The sequence below is a fragment of the Heliconius melpomene genome, chromosome 6 (genome assembly GCF_056956725.1).
Source record: "Heliconius melpomene rosina isolate 202511_hmr_F chromosome 6, ASM5695672v1, whole genome shotgun sequence".
In the NCBI taxonomy this organism is placed as follows: domain Eukaryota; kingdom Metazoa; phylum Arthropoda; class Insecta; order Lepidoptera; family Nymphalidae; genus Heliconius; species Heliconius melpomene.
Window position 1 is genome coordinate 12,797,736 of NC_140394.1, and position 19,096 is coordinate 12,816,831.

General features: G+C 34.4%; 3 protein-coding genes across 4 annotated transcripts in view; 1 reads left to right on the forward strand and 2 right to left on the reverse strand.

Annotated features, from left to right (window-relative positions):
• Positions 1–721, reverse strand: part of PAPLA1 (Phosphatidic Acid Phospholipase A1) — a 60,899-nt gene extending 60,178 nt beyond the window's left edge. The window contains exon 1 of the mRNA XM_085187447.1: positions 568–721. Within this exon, the coding sequence (XP_085043573.1) occupies positions 568–721 (154 nt within the window). The remainder of the gene's footprint in view (positions 1–567) is intronic.
• abs (ATP-dependent RNA helicase abstrakt) lies at positions 603–13,833 on the forward strand. Of its 2 annotated transcripts, none has more exons than XM_085187450.1 (12): positions 603–743; positions 3,147–3,329; positions 3,536–3,703; positions 3,924–4,113; positions 4,597–4,733; positions 5,276–5,373; positions 5,637–5,800; positions 10,797–11,002; positions 11,636–11,752; positions 12,508–12,698; positions 13,059–13,158; positions 13,512–13,833. In XM_085187450.1, the coding sequence occupies exons 2-12, from the start codon at positions 3,305–3,307 to the stop codon at positions 13,598–13,600; spliced, it is 1,485 nt and encodes a 494-aa protein (XP_085043576.1). In that variant the 5' UTR covers positions 603–743; positions 3,147–3,304; the 3' UTR covers positions 13,601–13,833. The 2 variants fall into 2 exon arrangements, with proteins under 2 accessions (XP_085043576.1, XP_085043575.1); XM_085187449.1 differs by lacking the exon at positions 603–743 and adding an exon at positions 2,417–2,734.
• A 575-nt stretch (positions 13,834–14,408) lies between these two features.
• Positions 14,409–19,069, reverse strand: LOC146538609 (uncharacterized). The gene is made up of 6 exons (XM_085187451.1): positions 18,777–19,069; positions 17,376–17,483; positions 16,637–16,752; positions 16,153–16,267; positions 15,394–15,520; positions 14,409–15,245 (listed from the first exon to the last, which is right to left on the reverse strand). Exons 1-6 carry the CDS (start codon positions 18,848–18,850, stop codon positions 14,613–14,615), a joined length of 1,173 nt encoding a protein of 390 aa, XP_085043577.1. The 5' UTR covers positions 18,851–19,069; the 3' UTR covers positions 14,409–14,612.
• Positions 19,070–19,096: the final 27 nt, after the last annotated feature.

Below are 19,096 nucleotides of genomic sequence, written 5' to 3' on the forward strand. Positions count from 1 at the left end.
ACTTTTTTCTTATTACAACTTCTTACACTGAGCAAGGAAAAGCATTTAAAAAAAAGGTATTTTATAATCACAAACAAACAATTAAAATTTTCCATTATATAAAATTGTTATGTAATTATAATCAATACATCAAAATCAAGATTTAGAACAAAAATAGATCATTGTGCAATACATAAGATAAGTGTAATTCTTGAAGAGTACACTAGAAACTTACAAAGTTTTTGAAAATTTTTTCAATGTGTTTATAAGTCGAACACGAAAATAATTCGAAATCGGGCACAAAACCATTTTGAAATGGTGCAGTTTTATAAGTTTTGTACAAAAATGACGACATAACTGTATTGTTTACACTATTATATTATTAAAACACTAAATTCTCGGTATAACAATGAACACATCAATAAACTAGATAAAGAATTCAACGAAAACACGAAAACGCGCACGGACAAGCAAAAAAGACTGTCAAAAGACGTGAGAAATCTACACACGACATCTATTCTACTTTCACACCAAGGTCGCGTAAATACTAACATTTTGAGTTCATTCAGGTATTAAAATAGCACTAACCTTGCCGTACAGTCAGTTCCTGGCTGGGAATAGCTGGTAACAACACAGCATTGTGCGTCAAATCTTCAATTGAGAGACCAGTGACGGCGGTCGACAGTAACGGATTTTTCACAACACTCCTGCTAGATAGATCACCGAAACCTTTATCAGACATTGTATCGAGTCATAAATAATAGGTACATATGAAATTTTCATTAAATTATCACATTTGGAGGTCACAAAAAGAAAATTTAATTATGTGAAGTTACGTGTCACTTGGTGTTTTGATTTTGACACTGACATATCAATATGATATCACATATAGCGTTCCGTTTCGTTACACAATTTGTTTATTTATTGAGTGCTTCCTTCCGTTATGTTTATTCTCACGCCGCTTATTGTTTATTATTCATGTACTAGAGCAGCTTCATGCTGTATCCCGCATTCAGCAGGGTAGGCAGAGGGAATCTAGTGTTACGACACTCCGTTCCTTGTGCACTGCCTAGTTTTCAAAATTTTATCAGGGCGGGGAAATGAAAATAATTGAAATATTTTTTCCTCACAGTGGGCTACAGTGGAGTTTGGACTCACCCACAACGTATACCTTCTATTTGATGTGCTTATGTATCTAAGAGAGACTATCGTGTTACAGGCTTACACATGACAGCGTCAGAGTGAATATGGGTATGAGTTCGATCCCGTGGAATATTTTTTTTTTTTATTTCGGTGCTCTAGTAAACAGTGTCGTTGAGTTACAAAACTCAACACACAGTATCTCTCTCACTCAACACACAGAGTCATCAACCAAAAAGTATAAACTTTTTATTTTGAGACCACTCGTGACGTGCAACCCATTTAGTTTAGGTTTAGGTTATGCTTAAGTAGGTATTCCAATTTTACAACAATGAATTGAAAAGTTTTTTGTAAGCTACATTGTACCCTGTACATAACAGGGTAGGCAGATAGAGAATATGGAAACCTAGTGTTAAAACACTTCCGTCTCACGTATCATTCCCTCGCGTGGGAATCGAACCTACAACTGTCGCGCTTAGAGTCAGAGCCGTTCCACTGAGCCACGACGCGACGGCCTCCATTGAGTCCAATATCATTTAAGGTCGTAATATGACAGACGAGAGGTCAGCGTATAAATTATTTGGCTTACTAGGTACGTACCAAGAAGATTAAAAACCTAATACGTTTGAGACTTTCTATAGAATTTATATGTGGTTTATCAACAATAATATAAAGAAAAATATTAAATATTGAATGGTGTTCAATTATCTGCCAATTATCTCCAGCATTATATGAATATTATGTCTCAAAAAATACCAAACCAATTCTAATGAAACTTGGACTGTTTCCTAAGTTGTACATATATAGTTTGTTTAGATAAAAAAAAACATCTTTTACATGACAGTTAACAAACATACGGGCATTTATACACTTATCTAAGTTAGCATAAGTGTTAGTAATTTAATATCATATTTATATTCATGCGCCTTTGTTTATTGACTTGTTTGTTAAATTGGTAATTAGGACCCAAGTCAAAGTCAAATAATTTTATTCAAAAGTTTACCACCGGTTCAATTTAAAGATAGACCTGAGAAGAACCGGAGCAAGAAACTCAGTGGGACTTTTTTTAAGCAATTTTACCTAGGCGTGTAATGTGGCGTGTGGCAAGGCGTGTAATACTGTAGTAAAATCTTTTCACACGAAGGACATTGTACGGTTAAAAAAAGACTATATTACACAACTCTAATTTATTATCATTGATTGTAATTACCGATAATTGAAAATAAAATGTACTTTAGTCGAATATTTTGGATATATAATTTTTAATAATTCGAATGATTATGTGATTCAAAATTATCTGTGGACTGTCAAAACTCAAAAGTCAAAACAGAACACTGAATTTGTTGTGAAACAAATATCGTAATTTACTTTTTTTTTACTGTAAATGATGAAATAAAAATACAGTGACAAAAAATGTCTGAACCACCGATAAAACGATACAGACGTGATGAGAAATCCTCAGAATCAGAGGAAGACATTGATAATTACGAACCTTACGTACCTGTGAAAGAAAGAAAAAAGGAAAAATTATTAAAATTAGGTCGCTTAGGCCAAATTGCGGCTGAAGCGGCCGCTGAAACTAAAAGTTCTAGTGAGAATGATATTGATGATGATGGTATGGAGCTAGTTATTTATATATTTTTTTCTCAAATATATATGTGTGGTGGCATTGTGGTTATATTACTTTATTATTAAATTAGAAAGAATAAAAACACTATAAATGTTTCCTTAATCCTTGCTGTATGAAACAATATGCATAAATAACATGGCTCATGGCACATTTGGGAAATGCCTCAAAGAATGAATTCATTGTGAATTCAAATATTTCATGATAATTAGGTTTAAAAGCATAGCAAGCATATAGCAGGGTAATCAGAAGAAACCTAGTATTGAAACATTCCATTCCCTGCTTTCTGCCACAGGTGACAAGTTTTGCCAAAGTGAGGAAGTGAAAAAAATCCTTACTGTCAGATAATGTCCTCTCAAAAATTTTACTTAAGTTTGCCATTTAAAATTAATTTTTTTAGCATCACAAGAAGAATGGGGAAGAAGATACAATGTATCTTTATTAGACCAACACAGTGAATTAAAGAGGATAGCCGAGGCCCGGGCTTTATCAGCAGCGGAGAGACAGGCTAAAGAAGAAGAAAATATTTTAGAGAGTGTAGCTCAGAGTAAAGCATTGATGGGTGTCGCTGAATTGGCTAAAGGTAAGTTTTTTATTACAGTTCATTATGTATTGATAACTTGGTAAATGTAATCAACTTCTGATAAGCAATTAAATTTTTCATTTCCTTGAGTAGGAACCCAACCCACAAACTGTTATATTTTGCAATCACAAGCGTGTGCCTTTCTGCCACAACTGGCCTTATTTCTCTTAATACAAAAAATAATATTCTTAAACATTTTCCCCTAGGCATACAATATCTAGATCCAATCAAAACATCATGGCGGCCACCCAGGTGTATATTAGAGTTGCCGGAGTCCAGGCATGAGAGGGTCAGACAGCAATTGAGGATATTAGTCGAGGGAGAGGATGTACCGCCACCTATATTGACCTTTCAGCATATGAAGTTTCCTAAAGGTATAATTTCTTCACATTGTAGACAATATGTGTTTTGTGGTACAACCCAATGCCATGCATTGCCTTAAAAGAAAAAGTTAAAATATAGTAATTGTCATTAATTCATCCTACTAACCTCACTCCCTAAATTCTCATTCACTAAACCAATTGTAACATTTAATATTCCCTTAAATAACAAAAAGAAATAACCGAAAATAACTTTTTTTTCTTTCTTTTATAGACATTCTCCGAGGCCTCGAAGTGAAAGGTATAAAGAAACCCACTCCAATCCAAGTGCAAGGCATCCCGGCGGTGCTAAGTGGCAGAGACATGATTGGTATAGCCTTCACAGGTAGCGGCAAAACACTGGTGTTCACTTTGCCCATCATCATGATGTGTTTGGAGCAGGAAGTCAAGATGCCTTTTATAAGGTGAGTCTTATTGGGAGAGAGGTAGGTATAGATTAGATTTTCGGTGGTTCTTTTTATTAGAAAAGTGGAAAAGTTATTTTTTAAGGTGATATATTTTTGATATTCAAATATGTTTTTATATCGAATTGTTATCTATATTAGTATTAAATTAAAGCCAATGAGTTTATTTGTTTGAACAGTCCTATCTCAGGAATTGTTTCTTCAAATTTAAAAATATTTTCTTTTTATATAGTTTATTGGATAGGTAAGAAGGTTAGGTTTTCTTATTAGAATTATCATCTATACTTATGTAGCCCCCACAGTTGTATGTTCGACCTCCACTCAAAAGAATGAATAATTTTCATTTTGTACTTTTCCAAGACAAAGGTTGGCATTTTTAAAAAAATGTCATTTATTTTTTTACTTTTTAAATATTATGAAATCCAAAGCACAAGTGTGGAATAACACTTTAAAAATGTAAAAAAATGGTATATTCTTTAACAGAAACGAAGGTCCCTACGGTCTCATAATATGCCCGTCCCGGGAATTAGCTAAGCAAACTCACGATATAATACAACATTTCGTAAAACTGCTGCGGATGAGTGGTAACCCTGAGATCAGGAGTTGTTTGGCCATTGGAGGTGAGTGGATTGAAATCTATTTAACATGATTTTTTTAAATACTAATTGTATAATAGAAAATAAAAAAATACTAGGAATTTCTTATGAATTTTTGAGTGGAGCAAATATATGGATACAAACGTGTGACTGGAAAAAACTGTTTGTGGGTTTGATTCAAATATTAAATATTTTAATTTTTTCTCTCTGGTAATAAGGCAAAGAACAAAATTGAGTTCGGCAATTTGGCGGAACCTGGGGAATGGGAACAGAGTATCTTAACACTAAGTTCCCAGGTTCCCTCTGTCCACCCTACAATGTGCGGCGTGAAGCTAAAAAATAATAATTCCTTATCACAAAATAATAATAGATTTTAAAAATTACTACATTTCCCGTTCGGTATTTATCGAACCCTCAACCATCGCAGTCAGGCGCTGTCTTACTTACATTTACACATATAATACTTACATTTACACATATAATATGGAAAGTAGTTTAGTTCATTTTTAATAATTATATTTTTTTTAAACAGTATTTTAAATATTATTATTACTATTATGTTCCAGGCGTAGCGGTATCAGAATGTATGGAAGTGGTCCAGCGCGGTGTTCACATCATGGTGGCCACCCCAGGACGTCTTATGGATATGTTGGATAAGAAAATGGTGAGTGTTAGCTTCACACTGTATCCTGTACCTATATAATGCTAAGACACTACGTTCCTTAGGCACTACCGAATATTTGAGTCATTTCATGTCGAGTGGTGGTACTAAACGCCGCGCTTTGCCTCGTGCCAGAGCGAAGAAATGTTTGCACACTCACCGCACATTGTACAGAATCATCGGTGATGCGTGAAAAACGTGTGTCTTAACACTTTGTTTCCTCTGTCTGTGAAATACAGGGTGAATCTTTTTTTTTCTATTTTCAGGTGCGTCTAAACGTCTGCCGCTATCTATGTATGGACGAAGCGGACAGGATGATCGACATGGGCTTCGAGGAGGATGTCAGGACAATATTCTCATATTTCGCCGGGCAGAGACAAACTTTGCTTTTTAGTGCCACTATGCCGAGGAAGATACAGAATTTTGCCAGGTATTTAAAGTTAATGAAAATTTGACAATGCGGGGAGAACGGAGTGTCTTAAAACTACGTATCCTCCGTCTAATCCGTAAAAAAAACATTAAAATGAGGGTAGTTTTAGGGTTGATTTTTAGGTTAAGTTAGTCTAATTCACATTATGTTAGTATTTTATTCTGTTTCGAGAGTAATTTAGTAGCCAAACGACACGTTTAACGATAAAATAAATTAACACAAAAAATTTGTCAAGTTCCTTAGTGAGTTATTTAGATTTCAATCTATTTCATTCTATTTTTTTTGGGCAATTACGGCCCCGTAGCGCAATCGTGTTGGGGATATCTCATTAATATATTAGGTTTCTCAACTTTTTCACGATTTAGTCGGTTTTAATAAATGCCCCGTCCCGAGACCCTCAGGAAAAAAGGCATTCACTATATTCTTGTTAATACTACCCCCTCCCCCTGCCCCTTGTTAAAATAGTAAATAAATAAATCAAATTAATACATATATTTAAATAAAATACTGTTAAATTAGTGTCAGTTGTGAGTTTAATTTCAGAAGTATGTGAATTTGTGTGTGTGTGGATGATGACTACGTGTCCGCTATTGATGATTGCTGCAGTTGCGTTACAAAAACGGTGTCTCCAAGAACTTTATTAATTATGGTGGAGGAGTGTAATGCTGCTTGTTTCTGAAGGATGTGAATATTTATGTATGTATCTAATTTATCACAGTATCGCTGAAGGCTTTTTGATACCACTCCCGTGGCTCCTACGATTATCGGAATAGTTGTGACTGTGGTGTTCCATAATCTGGAGAGTTCAACTTTAAGCGGATGATATTTGCTAATTTTTTCTAGTTCCTTAGCTCCAATATTATAGTCAGACGGTACTGAGATGTCAATAAGGTAAGTATGGTTGTTTGTTTTATCTATATATATCAGGTCAGGTCTATTGTGTACTATTGTAACATCTGTTTGTACCGGTAATTCCCACATTAACTTCGCAACACTATTTTCTCTTACAGTTGGTTGTTTTAATTCCTCCTTCCACCACAATTTATTAACCTCCATTTTGCTTTTCCTAGCCAAGCACCAGAATATATACTGAACTAAGTTATTATGTCGTTTTACAAAATAAGTACCGGCAAGTTTCTCACAACCTGCAAGAAGATGTTGAACTGTCTCGTCCTTACTTACGCACAAGCGGCATTTGCCATCAACATTCCGCTTCAATATATCTCGCTCATGTTGGCGCGTTATTACTGCCTGATCTTGTATAGCAAATATGGACGATTCCAGTGCAGGTGAAACAGTTTGCTTCTTCAGCCACTTAAACGAGAGTTCCCTATCAATATTGGCAAGATCAAGAACTTTTTTAGGGAATTGTCCATGTAAACTCTTATTTCTCCAAGCTTCGTTTTGTTTTTTTATTATGCAATTTTTAATTTCAGATTTAGTGTGATTATTACCGGACGTTAATTTTAATTCTGTTTCTATTTCCAGTGAATCTTTGTATATTGAATATTTTTCTCTCTTCTGGTCGTGTGTCACTATTGCTTCTATTAAATAATCACTCTTCTGATCTAAATATAGTTTGTACTTCAAAATATGAGCTTTATATAAATTTTCTGTATTAATTAAACCTCTACCGCCATTCGTTACGGGTAAATATAGTCTCTCTAAATCTGCTTTTTGCCGATGGACCTTTTTTATTGCTAATAATTTTCGTGTTTTGACATCTATTCGTTTTAAATCACTATTTTTATAATTAATTACTCCGAATGAATACATTAAAACTGGAACAGCATACGTATTAATCCCCTTTATCAAATTTCTTGCGTTTAAATAAGAATTTGTAATGCTTTTAACCCTCCTAAAGTACTCTTTTGTTAATTGATCTCTAATATTACTGTGGTTTATTTTCCCCGATTCGTTTATTCCTAAATATTTGTATGTTTGATCTATTTTTAATTGTTTAAAACTATTTCCATTCAGTAGTACATGTTCATCACCTTCGGTGTAATTCCTATGTCCAGCAGTTATATGAAGAATATTACATTTATCAAATCCAAATGACATACCTATATCGGCAGTAAAAATTTCTACACTATTCAGTAAAATTTTCAAGTTAGTTTTGTTGTTTGCATACACTTTAAGGTCGTCCATATATATGAGGTGATTAACCCACACGCTGTCCTTCAGATGGTATCCCTTTTTGTCATATTTCCCTAGAATGACTGATATCGGATTGAGAGCCAAACAAAATAGCATTGGAGACAATGAGTCGCCCTGAAAAATGCCCCGCTTTATCTGAATCGGTTCAGTAGTAAAAGAGTTTGAAGAGCCCTTTGCCGTCATCACAACTTTCCATTTTGGCATAGCTCTTTCCAGAAAGAATTTGATAGCTGGTGGGCATTTGTAGATATCTAATACTTGCAAAAGCCATTCGTGCGAAATACTATCAAACGCCTTTTGATAGTCTATCCAGCCCATACTTAAATTTTTTTGACTTTTGTGAGCATCTTCTAATATGGCCTTGTTAATCATTAAGTGATCTTTACATCCACGGGCCCCACGACGACAACCTCTCTGCTCTGGGGCCATGATATTATTTGCAGCACAATGGTTGTAAAGTTGGTCAGCCAATATCGAGGTTAGAAGCTTGTACATACTCGGCAAACATGCAATCGGGCGCCAGTTTTTTGGTTCTTCGGTATCCAGATTTTTTGGTATTAAAATAACCTTACCAGTAGTTAACCAGTCTTCTAAAGGTTCCTCACCCTTCAGAATATTTGTAAATAACATTGCTAGATGGTCGTGCATTTTAGAAAAATATTTTAGGTAATAGTTTTGAATTTTATCTTGTCCTGGCGCCTTCCAATTCAACATTTTACCTACGGCTTGTTTAATCTGTTCAGTAGTGATTTCTTCAAATAAATGAGTATTTATAGTTGTGTCATTGTGTTGCCTAATATCAGATATCCACTTTGCGTTACGATTGTGAGAAACTGGTTGCGATAAAATGTTTTTCCAAAATTCTTCAGTACTGTCTTTGCTCGGTAATTTTATATTAATATTTTCTTGCTTGTTGTTTAAACTTCTATACAGTCTATGTTCGTCTTCTGTAAACATTTTGTTTTGTTGTTTCCTACTATTTATTTCCTCATATCGCTTTATCCTACCTGCTAATGCTTTTATTCTTTGTTTCAACATTTCTTCTCTATTTTTATGCTCTATTTCGTTTTGTATATTATACTTAGAATACAGTTTTATTTTGATTTTTATCATTTTTCTTGAATTAACTCCTCTAGAGATTTCTATCATCTGCCCCAACTCTTTCCTCAAACGTTCTATTTTTACTTTTACTCTTTTTTTCCATGGTGGGTCTGTATGCGGTTTTGTTGTATTACTAGGTGTGTAAGGTGATTGATTATTATTTATTATTAAGGTTTTTGCAGCCGAATAAATTATATCGTTTGTATCTCGAAGGGAGCAAGCACCTGGTAAAAGGTCTGGTAAAAAGTTGTTTATAATTGCTAAATTTTGTAGATATTGCTTATTAATTTTGGCTTTTGGCAGATACTCGCGCTCCTCGATAGCTACTTCCTTTGTTTCAGCTAAAATGTTAAGAAATTGACTAATAATTGGATTTTCGTAATAATCAGCCGTTTGAGGAACTGGCTGATTATCAGGGTTAAATGTTTCCCTACTTTCATTATTAAGTGTTGTTGGTTCTTCTATTGTTTCTTCTATTATATTATTTAAGGTAGTTGATGTACATGTCTGAGTATCAATGGGTGTGTGAATGTTATTGTGTTGTATTAGCTGCATCTCTATTTCAGCAGACTGCTTTATTCGATTCAGTTGTTCTTGCGATATAAGGTTCTGTTTTAAAATTCTACGCGCTTGGTTAGACAGTGTATTTCCATTGAATTTGTGTATCTTTGGATTGTCAGGGTTCCGTTCCTTAAATAGCTTTTCTAATTTTCTTATGTATTCTGTCCCTTCTTGTTTCGCCATATAATAACAAAACATTAGCTCCTCTTCCTCTGGTTGTGTCCACTTTCTCCTCCTATCACCCTGAGATTTATCCACGTTTATTGAATTTTGGCTTTCTTTGCGAATACTGATTTGTGCTGGTTGATTTGAGGAAGACGTTGATGATGTGGATGTTGTTCTTGAACGAGTGTTATGTATGATTGGTATGACTGGTGTTGATGCTTGTTGTGATTCATTTTCTATTGTTTTTTGTATTGTATCGAGTGTATTTTTTGATAATACATTTTGTTTTATGATTCTTCGCGCTTGATTAGATAAGAGACTTCCGTTCATGTAACTTTTTGAGTTTGTTGGATTACGTTCTTTGTAAATATTTTCAAGTTTTCTAATGTATCCTCCACCCTCACTCCTAGCCTTATAATAACAGTACATCAATTCCTCTAATTCAGCTTGTGACCACTTTTGTTTTCCTGCAGTTGTTGAACTTATCGTGGTCCCCACGGATGGACCGGCCGAGTGTTCGACAGGAGATTCCCTTCTCGGCAAAGTCTCATTCGTTCCTACCCCATTCCCCTCAGATTCGGCTGTGACATTTTCGGTTTCCCCGACTCCCGCCCGCCTGTTCAACGGAGAGCCACTGACGGTCCGCATGCTGTCATGCCCAGCGCCAGCTCCAGACATGCCCCGGCGATCACCCCCGGGTAGCGACCCTATACGTAAATTCTTAAATTGTCTCTTCATGATTAAGAAGGTTGCTAGTGCTCCGTTGGCCATCGATTAAGTAACCGTCTGATATACAGACTTCGATGTTCCACCCCTCACGTGGCATAGATCTTACAGCCGGACGTGGAGTTAGACTATGAGGGGCTCATTAATATATAATAATAATATAAAAATAATAATATAATATGATTATATTATTATTATTATAAGTATAAGAGAAGCTAATATAAGCGTATCATAAAAAAATTGCTCCACACAAAACACAAGATTCGAACTCCCAACCCACCAGGTCAGCGCTAGTAAAACCAGTAACAGTCAACGTGGGCCGAGCTGGTGCGGCATCACTCAACGTGCGCCAGGAGTTGGAGCTGGTAAAGGCTGAAGCCAGGACCGTCCATCTGCTGCAGTGCCTTCAGAAGACACCACCACCGGTCCTGGTGTTCGCTGAGAGGAAACAGCATGTGGATGCTATACATGAGTACCTGTTACTTAAAGGTTAGCGTGGGTTTGATTTTGTTTATTACCTTCACGAACTTAATTCCTCAGAATTTGGAGCTGATGTTTGGTGAATGGAAACAACAAGTGAATGCTATAAACGAATATTTATTGTTTTTATAAGCACAGTACCTGCACTACCTAATGTTAGTGCAGGTACAACTAAGATCAAACAATAAATACTTTAATGACGTAAGAGAAATAAATTTTATAATTTTAAATTTAATTAAAATGATTATTACTGAGATGAGAATCAAACCCCCGACTTGTCGCGCTTACCCTCGAACGGATATATCCCTGCGCCACGACAGGACACTATAAAATGGATAAAAACCACGAAATGTAAATTATTATGATGGCGAATCCTGTTGGATGGTTTGTGCACAACCTTGAAATAACATACTCTACGTGTGGTAGAAATAAGGCTAAGTTCAGAAGAATGTGCGGCGATACATTCTTAAATTGGCTAATTGACAAGTAGTCACGATCATCTAGTAAAGGTTATTTTTTTTAATTTCCTCCTTTTTGCACACAGTGACTTTTATGTCACATAGTGTCTAATGTCATAAGTCCATAACATAATTTGTTTATATTGAATATCATAAAATTATTCTTATTAATTACATTCCTCAGGAGTTGAAGCAGTAGCCATCCACGGTGGCAAAGATCAAGATGAACGTTCCCGCGCCGTAGAAGCTTTTAGGCGAGGAGAGAAAGATGTACTAGTAGCAACAGATGTGGCGAGCAAAGGTAGGTGCTTTTAGCTTCACGCTGTGTCCCGCTCATAGCAGGGTGGACGGAGGCTATCTGAGAACCTAGTGATAAATACTCCGTACCCATTAAGATACCTCTATTACCCCTTTTCGCCGGATTCTGAAGGCATTCCGTGTTGAATGGCGGAAGACAACTCCGCACTTTGCCACGTTACCAGAGCGAGAAAATATTATATATTTCATTTCCTCCAGTGGATCAAACCAACCAACAACATATATAGATAATTTGATAGATGAATAAATAAAATAAGATGTTATTGTGTATAGTGATAAGTAGATAGACATGTATAGATAGTTTGATGTATGTTTGGATTGGAAGAGAGTGATTGGTACATAGACAAACTAACAGATATACATATGGATAAATATATAGACAAATGTATAGATGAATGTTTAGGCAGATGCGTGGGTGGATATATAGAAGGACGTGTAGATGTATGGATGGATGGAATTATAGATTTGTACATTATTGTATGTAGTATGTAGGTGTGTAGATGGGTGTATAAATAACTGTACTGATGAATGTAAGGTTACATATACTGTATAGATGGATGCATTCATCTACAATGTATGTACTATGGATGTATCAATTTGTTATAATATATTGGAATAATGTTATATCGGTTTCGGTTACTATAATATTTATAAAACTATTTCGGATTTACCGTATAGTTTCGGATAATTTCGATATTGGAAATATTGTAAATAATATTCAACCGTATTCTCTGCTAGGTCTGGACTTCTCCAACATCCAGCACGTGATAAACTACGACATGCCGGAGGACATCGAGAACTACGTGCACCGCATCGGGCGCACGGGGCGCGCGGGCGGCGGCGGCGTCGCCACCACGCTGCTGGGACGCGCTGGAGACTGCAGCGTGCTGCGCGACCTCGCGCACTTGCTCACCGAGGCCGGCCAGCGGGTGAGTGCGAGAAGTAGTGAGAAAGAGAGCGCAAGGGACGAGGGAAACATCAGCTCTTTCAGAGGATGGAGAATATTGAGGGGAAAGAGGGGTAATTTCCCGTGGGTGTTCAAATAAAATATTTGAAATTATTTAAATTCTATTGGGCCTTATATACTGAGTTTTATTTATCCAATTTTAATTTGATATAATTTCGATTATAATTCAAGTTTATATCCAAACATACTTTCATTTATGATATCTTATAAGATTGAATTAGACGTAAGTGCTATTGTCCTAACTGAATAAATAATATATTTTGATTTTAATTATTGCTATTCATTTAGATTTGCATTTTAAATTATGTAACTTAAACTCCAGGTCCCAGATTTCCTTCTGGACATGATCGGCGAAGCGGACATACCGGCGGCTGACGGACAGGGCTGCTCGTACTGCGGGGGACTCGGGCATAGGATAACAGGTTCGTATCTAATTCTGTGCTTAGAATATATATATTTGAAATGACTAGAGATTTGTACTGTTATGTTTTTTTGTTTTATGGTTGTTATATTTTGAATCATGTGGTATGAAATCTTATATTGGATGAGATTTAGACCAATAATTTTATTTTTAGTATAACTAGTTTTAATTCCAATATGTTTTTTATTAATAAAATATTTATTTGACTTTAAAACTTGGATATCTTTAAATTATTTCACAATTGTGTACAAGTAATATGTGTTTATAATATTTATACATATTAGATTTTAAGACTTAAGTTTTTTTTATAATTAAAAAAAAACATAATTATTTAATTATTTTTATTTTTTACAGAATGTCCTAAATTAGAAGCAGTCCAAAATAAACAAGCTTCTAATATCGGAAGAAGGGATTACTTGGCGAATACTGCGGCTGATTATTAATTTATAAATATTATTCTGGGAAAATAAACCGCAGCGTTAAGCTCCGCGCTTCAACACGCAATGTCTACATAGGTGGCAAGAGGCCATTTTGTTTTGAAACTATTTTGCTTCTGCCTATCCCGCTACACGCGGAATATAGCGTGGGGCTGAAACAATCATTATTATTGTATTGTAAATATATTAGTTTAAGGAAATTGTAATGACTTTTTATTAATAAAAAAATTAAAATTGGACATTTTTATCTTTTGTCATGTAGCATTTTTCTTGTTTTTGATTGATGAATGCGCATACAAAGATTAAACCAGTGTTTTGTTTAGTAATGCCGTATTATGTAGTCATAATTAGAGTCAAGTGACATGACGTCACATATTGTAAATGCGAGAGGTAAATCTGACTGCAGGAGATACATCTAAAGGATTACTTATATTCACTTGGAATCAGTTGTTTCCGATAAAATAAATTCTTCAAGTTTATATTATTAGATGTACTGTTCTAAAGAAATACAACACTCATTAACGAACGTGAGATTTGAATTCACAACAAAGTATAGTGACATTCTCGCTAAATCAGAAAAGTATTATTATTATATTAAAGGATTTACATTTATTAATAAATTAACATCATATGTTATGAAACTATCAACACAATAAAATATTTACTTAGTTGAAAAAACCAAAATTATTTTCATATTTGATTTAATAAAGTTAACTTCAGGAACGAAATATTAAAAAAATATATTATAATAATAAGAACCATTTTTAAGAGACTATTACATACCACCAAAAGCCAAAAAAAGAAACACCAACAATAAATTTTAAACTATATTTATTAACCGAACAACAATACAGGGATTGTAGCAAATATAATATAGGTACATATAACATATATATAATATACATACAATAAGACCATTTTGATACGTAAAAAAAAAACAAAAAATAGCGAACTAAATAAAACTAAGGCATCACGCGATTTTTTTCAGACAAAAAAAATAAAAAAAAACATCTAGACATTACGTCACAAAGTCATAGCCTAGATATTTTTTATTTTTTCTCCGGACCCTGGCCGCCTTCTTGTCGTCGTAATCCTCAGAATTATCTTGATCATATACGCTGTTATCCATGACCCAGTCTTCTTCTAACTCCGTCTTTACTTCTGGCTTGATATTTATTTTCTGAACAGTGGGAGACATTTTCTTCTTTCTCTTCCTAGATTCTGAATCCCTGGACCGCTTCCTAGGTCTCTCTTCTAGCACCAGATGAGGATATTCCTCCACAATGAAGTTCTCAGGTTCATAACTTGTTGTGATCTCAACACCAACTGACGGATCAACATCTGGCAGTATATAATAATTTTCATAATCACCTTGCAGCGTTATTTCATTCATTTCAGCAGTAAAATGTCGTTTCTTTTTACCTGTGTTGCAGTGTTTTATATATGCATACTTGGGCTTGGAGTCGTCTGGTAGTATGTTGACAGTCCATTCAGTGTTGGGCTCCGGGATCTCTTTGACTTCCTCCATGGTGATCTCTTGCTCCTCTGCTATCTCGTATATGAAGTTGTCTGAGATGTTGCCATCCTCCATTATGTGAAGGACTTCGTTTTGGTTTTGGAGTACTTCTGATGTGGATGTTTGGGGGACGATCTAAAATTATAGGGGAATGTGGTTAATGTTTTCTCATTAAGTAGGTAACTTGGGTAATTATTCTGGATTTAATTCCCGTTTTAGACAATATTCATGTAAATAATGAAATGAACTTAATAATATGAATATTTGTTAAATTCAATCATACCTCAATGATTTGCTTGGGGTCAGGCATCTTGGTGATGACCTGCTCGGACTGCGTGATGGAGGCCTCCGCCTTGTCCGTCTCCACTTTGACCACCCATAGTTGTTTCTTTTGTAGTTTTTTTAAAGATCTGGAATGAAAATTTAATAAAATATATATTCTTTTTTAGTTTCATGCTGTATCCCACATATAGCAGGACAGACAGGAGGGGAACCTGGCTGTATTTCGTATCATACTTGCCACCGAATTTTAGAGACATTGCGTGTTAAGTCGCGGAACAGAACACCGCATTTGTCGTCTTACCAGAACAAGAAATGAAAGTATTAACTCATTCTCCAGAGAATGGGAATGGGAATCGAATCCACATTCGTCGTGTTGACAGTCGTCAATGTGCCAGTGTATCACAACGGCCGCGTATTTAATATAATATAGTATCATACTAATACTTATAGAATGTTATAAACAGTTTGTGTCGATGGACGTTAGTTTCACTTTCACGCAATAACTACTGAACGGATACATGAAACTTTACTGTAATATAGCTTATACATCAAAATAAAACATAATAAGACTATGATGTATGTAATTTTGCATAATTTGATTAAAATGAAAATAATATAAAAATAAGTTTAAGCGGAGGACAAGATACGTTTGGTATACTAATGATGTGTTTATATAAATATAACTATGCAAGTTTATATTTTCAAATCCGTTATTTCCTGAAATTCCTATAGAAATGTATATAAACAAGTATGTACGTACAAGTATCCGAGCGTGTCGACGAGCTGGCGCACGTTGAGGCGGGACACGACGTCGCCCGCGTCTCGGCCCGCCGGCGCAGCCGCGTAGTTGTGCTCCAGGCGGATAGTGTCCGCCGCTGCAACCAGGAAATATTACATAGTGTTCATTTAAATATAGGGTAGCCAGAGGAAACCTAGGTGTTAAGACACTATGTTCCCTACGCACGGATGAAAATATAAATTTAAATAACATATATTTTCTCGAATGGGGTTTGAATGCACCACCAACTTTTATGACAAAATTTGATAATAAAAAAGAAAATATCTACACCAATATCATACTTCAGATATAATTCCTCAATACCCACAAATAAACCTTTTTGTAAGTTGCCTAAATTAGAATCACTTACATTGAAATAACTTTAAAGTAAATTAAGTAATAAAGAAATTAAAGTAAATTTCCAAAAAATATCTACAAAATTAAGAACAATTTGGAACCCACATACCTCGTTTATCAGCAGCAGTCTGCTGCATAGGAGCCACTGACTCCTGAGGAGTGAGAAGTTCGGGGAGCATGGGGGAGTCTATCCAGAGGCCCTGAGCGTCCAACTCAAAGTGGTAACTATGGAGAAAGGAAATCATTCATAAAAGTAATATTTTTTAAAAGAACTAAATATTATTGAAACTTAGTTAAGACAGTCTGCTTCCCACGCACCTATGAATATTCGAGGCATTGCGTGTTGAGTAGTGAAACTTAACACCGCGCTTTGCCTCGTTACCAAAGCAAAGAAAATTTAAAAATATTAAATAATACATTTCCTGGGGTGGGAATCACACATGCAGCACTGCGCCGAGATGGCGTATTGTTATATTTGTGTTTATACACATAGCATCATTTTATTTTATAAATGCTATTTTATTATTTTACCAAAAATAAAAAATCATGGGTAATGCTGTTCATCTGTACTAGTCTATTTAAGTACTAGTCTATTTAAGAATTTTCTGCATAAAACTAAATTTACATACTTTTCTCTAGAAATGGGTTTATTACCGATTTGTACCCGTTTATTTCCTTTAGTCATTCTATTCTTTACTTTTCTCTATATAAGTAATAAACTGACGAAAATCTTTAATTTCTGAGGAATCAAGAGTCAAAGAGTAGGCAGCAGAAGTTTATTTAACATTCTTAATGATATAAATGAGATTTTTTATGGTGTAACAAACATAAATGAAACACATAAATACCCGCATAATTGTAGACTAACATGCCTCCAGAGGCACTCACTCTCCTCATGCATTGCACCTTCGATCCAATCCTGTCGTTTGTCATCGCTGTCGGCTGAAGTGTTCACACTAGAAAGTATATATTACTGTGATGTATATAGGGACAGTTCCTTTTTGGTTCAAGAAAAACCAAAATCTTGTAGAAGTAGCAGTACACTCATGACAAATATCAACTTTTTACATTTTAGAAGAAAAACTTAGGTAAGTCAGTTTATTTTCCTTTTTTAGTTATAGGCTAGTTTTTTTATGGTGTCTAACACAGATGAGTGTTTATATTTAATACAAAAATTTATATTATACTTTGTTTTGTATATTTAATATCTTCACGGTGTATCCCACACATAGACACATATGCAGAAGGAACCTAGTGTTAAGCCAATTCCATTCCCCATTGTAAATATTTAATACTCTTATTTTACTTATTAACTTACAGCATTACTTTGAATAAATACTATAAGAACTTACAAATATATACTACTGCACCAACAGGAAAGTTTTAAACAAAATATATTTTTTAAGGATGTATTTTTTATATTTGACCAATTATTAGTGTTGATATTTGTTTATAATGTTGTAACAAGTTTTGAAATGTTTCTCAATAACATTTTAATACTAAAGCTTGATTTGCATACTGAATACATTTTCTATGTTATATCATTTACTCTTTTACATTTCATAATAAAGTGCATAATATGTATTTTTTAAGGTTTTATTATTAAAATAAAGAGAATAAGTTAATTACCATAGTCATGTTTTAATTTAATATAGATTTTTTTTTCTGTTTTAAGATACTAATAAATAAGAGTTTTAAGTAATGTTATGAATTATAAGATAATGCAATAATGTATATATCAAATTAAATACATTTTCACTTCAGTATAATCAAAATCTATTTAAAAATGAAAACTGAATATAAATCTACATACAAGATAAGAAAAAAGTAAACAAAGTGAAAGTTGTATGAGAATTTGAATGGATTGATATAATTCTTATTCACATACAATTCCCAAATTTATTTTTACTGTTATTTTACGAATTATTTTAATCAAAACACATAAAAAATTAAGTTCATAAACACTGAAGGACAAATTAGTTAAAATATATATACAATAAATGATATAATTAATTACAAAAGACATACAACTATTCATTAACAAAATAATTTGCTTTGAACTGTATTAAGTTAATAAAATATATGCTAAATTGAAAAATTAAAGTAAACATCCAATAGGATGGCTACAATCTTTGTTCATATGTGAAAATACGCTTCGAGGTCACGGCACGGGGCGTCACTCTGGCAGCCCCAATTAAATATAAACATAATACATCGAAAACAAAGTAAAAGCGGGAAAAACAACTCACTTATAAAAGGAGAAGCTGCAAACAACATCATATTCTAAATTGCAGCCTTCCACAACACATTTTTGAGCACTCATTGTGGGGTATGTGATCCGCTGGCTTCCTATACCGTTATCGAGCTATCACATCTTAGTTTTTCTAATAAAAGTTATGAAATATAAACACTTAGCGCCGAAACTAACTTTCAAACAAACTAATTTGATGGTTCTTCAGCAAAATTATCAATCAAACGTCGAAAATGACATGCTCATGTCAGGAAAAGTCCAAGTCCTATGCTTGCAGGGCAATGGTGATGTAATGTCGTCAAGGCAGTGATGAGGCAA